This window comes from Otolemur garnettii, unplaced genomic scaffold (genome assembly GCF_000181295.1).
Source record: "Otolemur garnettii isolate 467f Iridium unplaced genomic scaffold, OtoGar3 scaffold00283, whole genome shotgun sequence".
Taxonomy (NCBI): Eukaryota; Metazoa; Chordata; class Mammalia; order Primates; family Galagidae; genus Otolemur; species Otolemur garnettii.
In genome coordinates this window covers 717,745-730,032 of record NW_003852678.1, presented here as the reverse complement: position 1 = coordinate 730,032, position 12,288 = coordinate 717,745, and the positions used below count along the sequence as shown (strand labels likewise).

The 12,288-nt window shown below is 58.1% G+C and overlaps 1 protein-coding gene across 1 annotated transcript in view; it reads right to left on the bottom strand.

Annotated features, from left to right (window-relative positions):
* Nucleotides 1-1,899: 1,899 nt before the first annotated feature.
* The window catches only part of AKT1 (AKT serine/threonine kinase 1), a 19,523-nt gene continuing 9,134 nt past the window's right edge, over nucleotides 1,900-12,288 (bottom strand). Inside the window, exons 2-12 of the mRNA XM_003803168.3 lie at nucleotides 10,122-10,250; nucleotides 7,246-7,357; nucleotides 6,759-6,906; nucleotides 6,244-6,441; nucleotides 5,513-5,581; nucleotides 5,129-5,254; nucleotides 4,927-5,055; nucleotides 4,530-4,744; nucleotides 4,202-4,289; nucleotides 3,186-3,288; nucleotides 1,900-2,860 (exon numbers count right to left, since the gene is read on the bottom strand). Coding sequence (XP_003803216.1) covers nucleotides 2,781-2,860; nucleotides 3,186-3,288; nucleotides 4,202-4,289; nucleotides 4,530-4,744; nucleotides 4,927-5,055; nucleotides 5,129-5,254; nucleotides 5,513-5,581; nucleotides 6,244-6,441; nucleotides 6,759-6,906; nucleotides 7,246-7,357; nucleotides 10,122-10,250 — 1,397 coding nt within the window. The 3' untranslated portion in view covers nucleotides 1,900-2,780. The remainder of the gene's footprint in view (nucleotides 2,861-3,185; nucleotides 3,289-4,201; nucleotides 4,290-4,529; nucleotides 4,745-4,926; nucleotides 5,056-5,128; nucleotides 5,255-5,512; nucleotides 5,582-6,243; nucleotides 6,442-6,758; nucleotides 6,907-7,245; nucleotides 7,358-10,121; nucleotides 10,251-12,288) is intronic.

Here is a 12,288-nt window from a genome sequence, read left to right as displayed (position 1 = left end):
AAAACAAATGGCAAGATGTTCTATTTAGGCTTGACCATTTCAATAGTCACATTAAATGTAAATGATCTAAACACCTCAAAGGGCAAAGATTGTTAGATTTTTAAAAATCTAACAAGACCCAACTATATACTATCTATAAGGAATTCACTTTAAGACACAAGTTAGAGGGCGGCGCCTGTGGCTCAAAGGAATAGGGAGCCGGCCCCACATGCAGGAGGCGGCGGGTTCAAACCCAGGCCTGGCCTAAAACCGCCAAAAAAAAGACAAGTTAGAAGCAAAAGGCTGAAATAAATATGTTGAACAGTAAAGTCAGCCTTTGAGCAAACATTGTCTGGGAGTGACATCTCCCATCTAAGGGCATCCCAGCCCTTATCATCATGACACACCCAGTGGCACTCCCACTGTGGTTCCCCAAGCCTCATCTGCAACACTGAGGGCCCCCAAGACCCAGGGACCTGAGAGCCTTTAGGTACCCACATCTGCTAAAGCAGGGGGTGACCAGCTGCTAAAGGCACTTCTATATATCTATTTTCCTGTCCCTTCCAGGCTGGCCTGTACCAGAAAAAGCAAGATATGGGTACCTCAGACATGGGAAGGAGAAATTCCTCTTGATTGGCAGAGTTGTATTTCAACTTCCCTGGCCCTACTGGCTGTGGTGGGACCGCCCCTTGCAAGGGCACCTGTGCTTCCCTCTGTGAGCACCTTGCTTCAGGGCACTCTGAGTTGTCTTCATTCTTACATTTGTTCCCTTAGGTCCTAAAGCTCTGGACTGTAGAAATGTCCCTAAAGCTTTTAGCCATTGTTTAAGAGGGTCCTGCAGGAAGGAGCAGCTCCCACCCTGGGCCTGGCTATCTGGAAGACACTGCCTCCTCACCCAGCCCTGGCTCCCAAAGCCTGTTTGTGTACTCCATCAGTAACTCTGTTCAAAGTTTGAGGACTTTGGAAGGGTACTGTTACTGTTTCCTACAATGCATGTTCTTTATAGATCTGAAATCTGGATGCCTCTTACCTCCAAAACATCATTTAGTGTGTAATGTTGTGTGTGGAAACAAAGGAAGCCGCCACCACCACCACCACCATTGCCTTGGAGAGGAGACAACTGCCATCTGGGCCATGTGCCAGGCCTTATCAATGTCCGAAGTCATGGGATTTGAGTCTACTTGAGATGAGGAGGCCAAGGCCCCAGGACCCTGGGCCCCCACCCACTCTGCCTCACTGGCCCCTGTGGCTGCAGGCCCCTGGTGGTTGCTGGCCATGTGTCTGCAAAGCGTCCACCAGGTGGTGCCAGCAGCACATCCTGCAGGCTGTTGGAGGTCAGCCTCTGCTTCCCAGCACTCTGGAGCTGCCCTGGGCCCACCCACCCTGACCCCCACCCCAGGCAGCCCCTTCTCTGGCTGGGTCCCAGACTTGCCCTGTGACCTCAAGCCCTAAACTCTTCTTCACTGTGGCCTCTAAAGGCTTAGCGGCCTGGTTGTGGCCCAGGCCAGGACCTTAGCCCCAGCTGTGGCCCTTCAAGCCTCACCCTTCATGGTACTCCAGCTTTCGTTCATGGCTTAGCCCAGGAGATAGCAGCTCGGGTGGAGGTAGGTGGCCCTGCCGCCTGCACAGTCACCTCCACGGCTGGGATGAAGACAGGTGGGGCCAGGAAGATGGTTGGACCCCCCCCCCCCCGAGTCAACATCTGGGCAGCCCATCTCCCCCTCAGGCAAGTCCTCTAGAGCTGGGGAGGGATGTCTTCCCTTGGAGGCTGCCACTGGGCTCAGGTCTGCAGACCCCTACCCAAGCCAGGCCCTAAACCTGCCCTTGGCACAGGTGCCCATCAGAGCAGGGGAACACCAAGAACAGGGATCCCTCCCGGAGCCACAGGCTCCTTCACTCAGCAAAGTAAGCCACAAACTTGAAAAGCAATTTTTATTGAATTTGGAGGGAAAGTTTCATATTATAATAGTAAAAATACTAAAAGTTGAATTGTAAAAAAATGCCATGGTGCAGCAGCTGCAGCAGCATCTGGCCGGGAGGGTGTGAGGCCCAAGAACAGCCTCCCTGCAAGAGGGAGCTGGATGGGCCAGGGACATACAGCCAAAAAGGTAAGCGTCTAAAAGGTCAAGTGCTACTGTGGAGAAGTCATTTGAAAAGGGGCTCGATGGGACAGCCACCGAGACCATGACACAGGAGGGAAAAGGGGGTGGGGGGTGGGGAGGGGCTTTCTCTTTACTAAGATTAACCCCCCACAATGCATTTAAACAACATAATACACAGCAACGAGTTAAACCTTGTTCCTCTTTCCTGTGGGTGAACCCTGGCCCAGCCCCAACCCCAGGGCTCAGGGGGGCCAACCTTGCAGGCACGGCCTTAGTGCTGGGGGCAGCCATGTGCCCCCCAAGAGTGCTAGCCAGCATGCCACTATGAGGCAGGGGCAGCTGGTGAGACAGGCTAATGGGGCGGGGCCGGCAGCAGGACCCACCAGACCCCCAGCCCCTTTGCACGTCGCTGCATAAATCCTAACATTTTCCTACGAGAATCTAATTGTTCTGAGGCCCAAGGCCACATCTGGAGCACAAATTGGATGAAATAAATTAAGAAAATCCGCAGGACAATTTTCTTCCCCGAGTATGCTGCCCACAGCACGAAACGTCTTTCCATCCGTGCTCAGGAGGAATGTCATGGCTCCTCTCAAATGCACCCAAGAAATAAAAAGCCTTTGAATACACATCCGTCTGGGTCTTCTCTCACCGTGGAGCCTTCTTCTGGAGCAGAGCCCTGGCTGCCCGGTGGCCTCCTCAGGCTGTGCCACTGGCTGAGTAGGAGAACTGGGGAAAGTGTGGCCGCCGCTCGCTGTCTGCACAATCCATGCTGTCGTCTGCAGGAGGAGGCTGCTCAGGCCAGGTGCCCGCTCCAGGATGAAGCCAGATGTCCCAAATCCCCACCATCCCACTGCTGTGCTGCTGGGGAAACTGAGGCAGGGCCCACACTGGGACACAGGGACCCTATCCCTCAGTGCTGGGGGTGGGGGGAGTGAGCCTCCTATTCTAAACACTAGTACCCTCCTAAAGGAACTTTTTAAAAACTTTAATTTTAAAACATCCGAAGCAAAAAAGAAGTTGAACCCTGCAAGCATCCCATAGAGAGCAACCACTCGGCCTTCCAACCTGGGAGGAGAGGGCAGTGGGCAGAGCGGCCCTCACCTTGGTCAGGTGGTGTGATGGTGATCATCTGGGCCGTGAATTCCTCATCAAAATACCTGGTGTCGGTCTCTGATGTGACCTGGGGCTTGAAGGGTGGGCTGAGCTGCAGAGGGGCAGACAGAGGGGCTGGTCACAGGCCTTGCTCCAGACCCAGGATGCACCAGACCCTCTACACCCATACCTCCAGGGGCCTGTCTCCAGGCAGCACTGATGGTAGGACAGGCTGCCAGCTCCCGGGGCACAGCTCCTAAAGGGCCGGGTGGGGTGGAGTGTGGCCAGGGGACAACAGGAGCTCCAGACACTCCCACTGGCTAACAGGCCCAGGCACTCAGCTGTGCTCATAGCAGCCCCTGTGGCAATAGGCATGTGCGAGGGGGCCAAGGAGCGAATTTTTTTAAGATGGGATCTTGCCATGGCTGGTCTTTTAACTTCTTGGTCAGACTCCAAAGCAACTAGCATTACAGGTGTGAGCTACCACCTTTCTGATTTTTCCTTTTTTTTTTAAACTGATTTTCTTGTAAATCAAGAAAGGGAGAGTAAGATGGCGTCTGTAACAAGGTGTATGTGAGGTGTGCCTGCTGTGCTTCATTCATGGCTCAAGGGCTGGGCCACAAGCAGGCTGCAGAAGTCCCCACAGCCCAGGACGCGAGGGAACTATGAAGTGCTGTGCACAGGTGAAGGCCCTGCAAGGAAGACGTCCTCCAGTGCTGCCCTCGGAGTCTGGCCTGGATGGACTAGTAGGGTCCTGGGTGAGGGGCTGCCTGAGTTCCCCCAGAGGGCAGGGCTGAATATGTGGCCTGGTAGGAAAGAGCTACTTCCCCCAGATGGCCTCCCACCCAGGAAAAGCAGGTGCTACCCCAGAGGGGAGGGCTGGGGCAGCTTCCCTGTGCAGCACAAGGAAGGGTGCCCATGCTGGCACCTGCTGGGGCATGACGCGGCCGCAGCAGGCGCCCTGGCCAGGGCCAGCACGAGCACTGCAGCTGAGGGGGACGTGGGGACATGGGTCGCTGACGCACCTTCTTCTCGTACACGTCCTGCCACACGATGCTGGCGAAGAAGCGATGCTGCATGATCTCCTTGGCGTCCTCGGAGCCCCCGCCGAGCCTGGGGCAGGAGAGGAGCCATGGTGATGCGCCACCACCGCTCGATGGTGATGGGGTCCCCTCCCATCGCAGGACTCGGGGCACCAGGCCGGGCGCCCAGGCCGTGGGGGCGCAGGGCAGCCTCTGAGCAGCACAGGCCCAGCCGCCGCAGGCCAGCGCCTCCTGAGCAGGCGTGAGGGGCAGCCAGCTCCAGCCCGGCCCTGGCTGGGACACCGCGCTGGCGCCAGGCTGGCGGCCTCACCTCTGCTTGGGGTCCTTCTTGAGTAGCCCCGAGAGCAGTGACTTGGCCTCAGGGCCGAGCGTGCGCGGGAAGCGGATCTCTTCCATGAGGATGAGCTCGAAGAGCTTCTCGTGGTCCTGGTTGTAGAAGGGCAGGCGGCCGCACATCATCTCATACATGACCACGCCCAGCCCCCACCAGTCCACTGCCCGGCCATAGTCATTGTCCTCCAGCACCTGCAGGGGCAGGGGCGGCTTCACAGCATGGCCAGGACACAGGAGATGGGGTATCACAGCGTGCCCAGGACACACAGGGATAGGGTGTCACAGCATGCCCAGGACACAGGGGGATAAGGTATCACAGTGTGCCCAGAACATGGGGAACTGGTGGGTGAACATGCACACAGTGGCAGGCGCACCTCAGGGGCCAAGTACTCAGGGGTACCACAGAAGGTCTTCATGGTGGCACCGTCCTTGATGCCCTCCTTACACAGCCCAAAGTCTGTGATCTTGATGTGCCCGTCCTTGTCCAGCATGAGGTTCTCCAGCTGTGTGAGGAAGGCAGGAGTGGTCAGAACTGCCAGGCCACGTCCCTACCTCCCACCAGCCCACAGGGCGCACCTTGAGGTCCCGGTACACCACGTTCTTCTCCGAGTGCAGGTAGTCCAGGGCTGACACAATCTCAGCACCGTAGAAGCGGGCCCGGTCCTCGGAGAACACGCGCTCACGAGACAGGTGAAAGAAGAGCTGCAGGGGGCAGGCCCTGAGACACTGCTGGGGGCCCCCTACAGCTCACAGGGTGAGAGGGCAGAGGGCATGGGAGGACCAGCCTCCAGAAGGCCCAGGGGCCCAGAAGGTCTCAGAGACCCCAACTCAGAAGGACAGGCCGCCCCAGCAGGCAGATGCACACAATGGGCCCCCCACCACCCCTGGACCAGCAGAGCTGTGAAAGGGACAAGCCCCTCCTGAGAGCTGCCCCTTGCTGCCCTCCCAGCCTGGCCCTACCTCGCCCCCATTGGCATACTCCATGACGAAGCAGAGGCGGTCGTGGGTCTGGAAGGAGTACTTCAGGGCCTAGAACAGAAGCAGAGCTGAAGCCTCAGACACATACCCTGACCCCACTGCCACCTGGCTGCCACAGGAGGTACCAAGGCCCATTGTACCGATAAGCAAGGTGCCTCTGGCTTGAGGGCCTGGGGCACTGAGGGTCTCGGCAACTGGCAATGCTCCTGCTAGGGGACACTGAGTACAAGTGGAGTGACAGATCGGAGCTTCCGACTCTGTGGCCTGTCAAGGGGAGACACGTCCTCCTGTCCTTGCCTACACATCTGGAACCACAGGCAGCTCTGCTTTTAAGCCCCCATGATGGCCAACTTGTACTCTAACGTAGTAACTCCAAATTAATTAAGTGACTGAATCCCTTCCATTGTAAATACCTCCCAGGCCAAGTCCCCAGGATAGGACCACCTGGCTTGAATCTCAGCAGAGGGAGCAGCCCAGAGGAAGGCCTGAGGGATGTAGGAATTGGGGAGCTGGGGGCACCTGTGCACAGAGTGGAAGGAAGGCTGAGGTCCTGCTCCACTGGGCACTTCCACACGTCACCCTCTATGAGGCCTGTCCCCTGGGTTGCTAAGTCTGACCCACTGTGTCATAGGAAGGTAGACCCTGTCCATCAGAGGCAGCCAAGAGTGGCCACTGACCCTGGCCATGTCTGGCAGGGGCCCAGGCAGACTCACGGTGAGGAAGGGGTGCCTGGAGTTCTGCAGGACGCGGTTCTCAGTGAGAGTGTGGGCCACCTCATCCTTGGCCACAATGACCTCCTTCTTGAGGATCTTCATAGCATAATAGCGGCCTGTGGCCTTCTCCTTCACCAGGATTACCTTCCCAAAAGTGCCCTTGCCCAGCAGCTTCAGATACTCGAACTCATTCATGGTCTGGGGGCGGCACAGGGGCTGGGTCAGTGGGCATCAGCTCAGCCTCTGCCCACCAACGGCCTGCACAGGTGTCAGGGGGCCTCAGAGTCACCTGCCACCTGCTAAGGTCAGCAGGGCATCTGGGCCCACTGAGGACACAGGGCTGCTTCCCCAGTGTGGAGCACTGGGGTCTGGGGAACAGACACAGTTGAGCCTTCAGGACCCCAATGTAACCTCCGATACAGGAAAGGAACAGGTAGCAGGCCCACTACCCGACTGGGGCCAAGACCCCCTCGGGGCCCTTACTGCCCTGGCAGCCACAGAGTGGGGGTGCTCACCACACGGTGGCGGGGCTTGGCAAGGGCCACCTCCATCTCCTCGGCACCAGAGTTGTCGCTGGGTGAGCCCGACCGGAAATCCATCATTTCTTCCTCCTGCTTCTTCAGTCCATCAGCCACCGTCTGGATGGCGGTTGTCCACTCCTCCCTGCAGGGTGGTCAGAAGAGGCCCTGCCCTGCAGCAGAAGCCCCACCTCCAACCCAGGCAGCTTCAAGCCTCTTCTTCCACAGAGGCTCCAGAGAGAGCCCTGAGCTAGCCACCCTAGTTCAGGGTCAGAAAACCCTCCTGGACACTGGGGACACTGAGGCTAGCCCTGTACCAGGACTGTACTCCCTCCCCACCTCGTTGTCATCTTGTGCCTCAGTTTCCACACCCAGACCCTACAGACATCTTCCAAAACAAGTTCTAAGCAGGGAGCACTGTGGAGCAAGGGTGGCCACAGGCAGAAGGTGCGAGCACCTCCTGTCCCCATGTGGCCCCACGTACCGTTCCTCAGGTGTCTCCACATGGAAGGTGCGCTCGATGACTGTGGTCCACTGCAGGCAGCGGATGATGAAGGTGTTTGGCCTAGGCCGCTCGGTCTTCATTAGCTGGCACTCTGGGGGCAGGACCAGCGAGCATCTGTCTACCGCGCCCACCTGCCATCCCAGAGCCCGCCCCACAGCCCTGGCCACACCAGCCAGCTCCACAGACTCTACCCATCAGGCCCCAGGAAGCCCATCTCACCCACTCTCCAAGCTGTGATTTCCCACATAAAATGGGGCTAGAGCCCTGTACCCTGGTCTAGAGGTATGATATACCCAAAGACGGCATCCAGGGCTGGGTCAGGTCAACCCCACACCACTGTCCCATCCTTTGTCTTTCCTTCCTTCCATCTCTGAGCCCTACCATGAACCAGACCTCAGAAGTATGGGCATATGGCAGTCCCACGGAGTGACAGCAATGAGAGAGCCTGAGAAGGCACAGGTGGAGGACACATACACCGGGGGCACACAAGCACCTGGAGGACATGCACACCTGGAGGACATACAGCTAGAGGACACACACCTGGAGGACATACACCTGGAGGACATACAGCTAGAGGACACACACACCTGGAGGACATACAGCTAGAGGACACACACACCTGGAAGACATACTCCTGGAAGAAACACACTCCTGGAAGACATACAGTTAGAGGTCAAGCACACCTGGAAGACATACACCTGGAGGACATACAGCTAGAAGACGCACACACATGGAGGACACGCACACCTGGAGGACATATACCTGGAAGACATGCACACCAGGAGGACATATAGGTAGAGGACACGCACACCTGGAGGACATACACCTGGAAGACATACAGTTAGAGGTCATGCACACCTGGAGGACATACCTGGAAGACATACACCTGGAGGACACTCACACCTAGAGGACACACATGCCTGGAGGACGTACAACTAGAAGACATAGGTAGAGGACACATACACCTGGAAGACATGCACACCTGGAGGACATACACACCTGGGGGACACGCACACCTGGAGGACACGTACACACAGAGAATAAATATATAGAGGACACACACCTCTGGAGGACACACACCCCAGGCCCACACACATCTGCAGCTGTGGAGACACACTGGACTCTGAGGCGAGCTGTGAGCAGATGGTGCAGCCTCAAGGCTTCCCAGCTGGATTTTGCCCCAGCCTTTGTGAGGCCAGAGGGCCAGCAAAGATGCCTCCTACATTCCAGCATCTTTGCCCTGGCAACTGTGAGGGGCCCCAGTTGGGCAGTGCAAGAGTGGTCTGCTGGGCCTGGGGGCCAGGAGGGGCTCAGGGCCAGCTTTGTGGGAAGGACAGCCTGTGACAACATGAGCAGGGCCACAGAAGCCTCCCCTACTCTGGAGCAGCCTATCGGAGGCTGGCAGATGCAACACCCTCTCCAGGGCTGGGGGTCTCAGCCCCACTCCTCCAGAACCTTGCCCTGGAGAATAGCCCCCTCCACACCAGCTCTGCTCCTGCCAGGTGCTCCAGGCTGCCTGCCTAAGGCCTCCTTTGAAGGTCCTGCCCCTGTGGCGGGTGCCCACCCCTGTGCCTCTCCCAAGAAGCCATTCTCCATCCTTCCTGTGCTGCCTTCCCCACTCCCAGCAAGGCCCTGCCTCAACGTGCTGTGGCCACACAGTGGTGCCCAGCCTCTTCATGAGCGCCAAAGCCCCCAGCCTCAACCACAGAGGCACCAGGGAGAGCCTGCTGCTATGAGTGGCAGTAGGTTTCCCACTCGGTCATGAAGCTGCCAGGAGACCATGTGTGTGCCCCTTGGGTCTCCCCTTCACCCTAGGGACCTCCATTCTGTTAGGCTCCTCTGCTGCTGATGGACCTGAGGCAGAGAGCCCAAAGATCCTGAGAAAGCCCCCCATGAAGCCCCTCAGCCGGGCCCTACAGCTCATACTAGACAACCTCGGCAGGGTCTGCTGGCTGCCAGGCTCACTGGGTATGGGTGCCCAAGCAGTCAGGCACCTGACAAATGCTACAGCGCTCCAGTCCCTCCCCACCGAGCCGGGTAAAGGCCCATGCTGACCTTCCAGCAAGTCCTACAGCAGAACCTGGAAAGTCAGCAAGGTGGGGGAGCCAGAGGACCCCAGGATCCCAGGCTGCACAATGTGGGGCAAGGCCACCGGGAGGGACCATAGTACCAGGTCGTACATAGGACCAACCCTTGGTGGACATCATGCTCCATGGCCCCTTGCAGACCCCTGTGGTTAGCAGGCCCTGTCACTGGAGGGTATCCCACTCAGTCACATACAGGCCTGTGTCCTGGCCCGGGGGATGGGGACCAGGCAGGAAGGCTCCCATCATCCCACCTCCTCAGCCTGTCACCATGCCTAGGTCCCCATCACACGTGGGTAGAGTCACAGTCTTCCCCATGGGTAGGGAATAAAGCTATAGCAGTATACAGGGGAAATGCCACATCTCACCGGGCATTGCAGAATGCCCTGGCCCACATCCTCGGCTAGCCTGACCACACTCTTCTACCTGAGGGGGGCTGACTCCAATCCGCAACCCAGCCAAGGGGGAAGCAGATGTTTCACCACAGGGTCTGGTAGCCTAAGAAATTCATGGGAAGAAGCATATGTCCCCTGGGTGGCAGAGGGGAGTGGGCCCATGCAGTCTTCCTGCCCTGCCCACCCAGGTGGCTTCCCAGGGTGAGGTCCCAGGAGAAGGCCCTAGGTCAGCCATCTACTCCAAGGCTGGCCTGTCAGCACTCAGCTAGGTCTGCCAGCCTTAGGACTGGCCTGGAGACCCCACTCAGCCAGAGCTGTCCTCAGCAGGGCCCAGCCTGTTTCCCCTGCCTGGCAGGCTGCCAACCAGGGTACTCACGTGCCACAGAGAAGTTGTTCAGAGGAGACTCACGCTGATCCATATCCTGTGGCCGCTCCTTGTAGCCAGTGAAGGTGCCATCATTCTTGAGGAGGAAGTAGCGGGGCCGCCAGGTTTTGATGTACTCCCCTGCAGGGGGCCAGCGGTAAGGGGCTGTGGCCACCAGCTCCCCTGCCCCACAGGCTCTGTCCCAGTGGCAGCTGGCTGTGCCAGGACAGACATGCCCAGGAAGCTTGAGTCCCCTGGGGTATGCAGGGGTTGGGATGTCCTCCTTAAGGCCAGCAACAGATGCATGTGCCTTGAAAGGTCAGGCTGCCCATACCTGAGCACCTGCCCCCATGAAGGGCCACCCCCATCCCTGCTGTGTCTGAAAGGCCAGGACCTGGGGCCTAAGGAGCATAATTAGTTACCAGGAGGCTGGGGGAGGTCTGGGCCAGTCTGCATGCCTCCCTGGAGACGGTGGCACCCAGCCAGCTGGTCTCCAGCAGGCACCAGCTACTCTGCCCGCGGGGGGTGGGGGGGGGAGCTCTCCTCTAGTACCCAGGGCTACTCAGGGTTACTCAGGTGGTAACTGGTAACTGGCCACAATGGCCAGTCCCCAGGTGAGAAAATTGTGCTGGTGTCCCTCCCCAATGAGGGGTCAGTACCACCCAGAGCAAGATCTGGGACTGCCCTGGCCTGGGGATAGCACCTCGCCCCCGCCCAGAACATCCCCCCAGAGCAGCCTTCCTAGGTACTGCCTAGGAAGCCCGTGGTGCAATGGCTCAAGCCCTCCAAGGCATGCAGCTCCAGGGTGACACCTGCTGCTATGGGCACCCTACATCCTACCCAGGGGTTACCCAGGTACATGGGAACATTTTCCCTCAAGTTTTGAGACATCAACCATAAGCAGGCACTCGCACTTAAGGACCAGAGCAGATGTCCTCTGTGATATCTGAGCAACTGTCATTTTTCATACTGACACCCAGGAAAAAAATGTTTCATTTACATTTTGCCGAGCAAGGAATTTGAACAACAGGGAGCTCACTAATTAGGCAACCAAGGGTAGGAGGAGTCCATGTAAGACGAAGGGGTCTCTGAGCTCTAAGGCCTGGGTTCTCCACCAGAGTCTCAGATGAGGATGTCTGGAGGGATCTAGGGGGACAAGCAATTGCCCCATTCACTAGGCCACCCACCCCTCAGTCCTGCTAGGTGTACTGGGTGAGATGGAGATGCACCAGCCTTCCTCAGCCCACCAAGCATGTCCTAACTGGGCTAGGAGCCCCAAGGGAGTTCGGAGGATACATACTCATGGGGTTCCCACAGGCAAGGCACGTGGGGCCAGGGCAGTGGCCCACCACCTCTGGGGTGCCTGGCCAGCCCAGCTGTGTCCTTAGGACCCCTCCATGTGGGCTGAGGTAGTACCAGGGGTGGGCTTCGAGGCTTTGCAGATACTAGGGCATCTTTCTTCATAGTGATAGGCAAACCGTTGTAAAGGGCTTGGCAGCTGGCCACTCCCCAGTTCTAAGGCCCCACTGCCCAGAGCCTCCTCAACCACGCACCTCAGGGTGTGGCTTCACAAGCCCAGTCTTTGCCCAGCACAACCAATGATACTGGAGATGTGGGGAGATGGGGCACCCTCTCCCAGGGAGCCTACCCAGCAGGGCCTGAACATGGGGAGAGGCTGCTGGTGGCTCCAGAGACACAGGTATCTCCATCATCTGTCACCAGAGGGCCAACTGGGAAGCCAGATCCCCAGCCCGGGACCCAGACACTAACCCTAGTGCAGCGAGGGCCCCAGCATCAGTCATCACCCAGAAGGGGCCAGCAAAGCAGCAAAGCGTCCCACCCTCTGTGATGCTCTGTGATGCTCTGTGACTCAAGCCAAAGGTGGCAGGGTCCCTTGAGAGAATGTGGAGGCCCTGCTGCCCCAGCTCCAAGCCTACACCTCTCACCTCAATCTTCTGTGGGCTCTGGCCCCAGCCAGCTGCCAAGGCCACCTAGGGCCTCTGGCCAACAGCCAACAGCCAAGACTGCGCCTCAGGAAGAAGGAGGGCAAGGAAGGAAGGTGGCAGCCCAAATCTGTGCCCTCCCCCAAGAACATTTGTCAGCACCTCCACCCAGTTCTCCATTGCAAGTGTGGTCACGCCATCATCAGGCACCAGCTCCTACCCAGGCTGGAATCTCA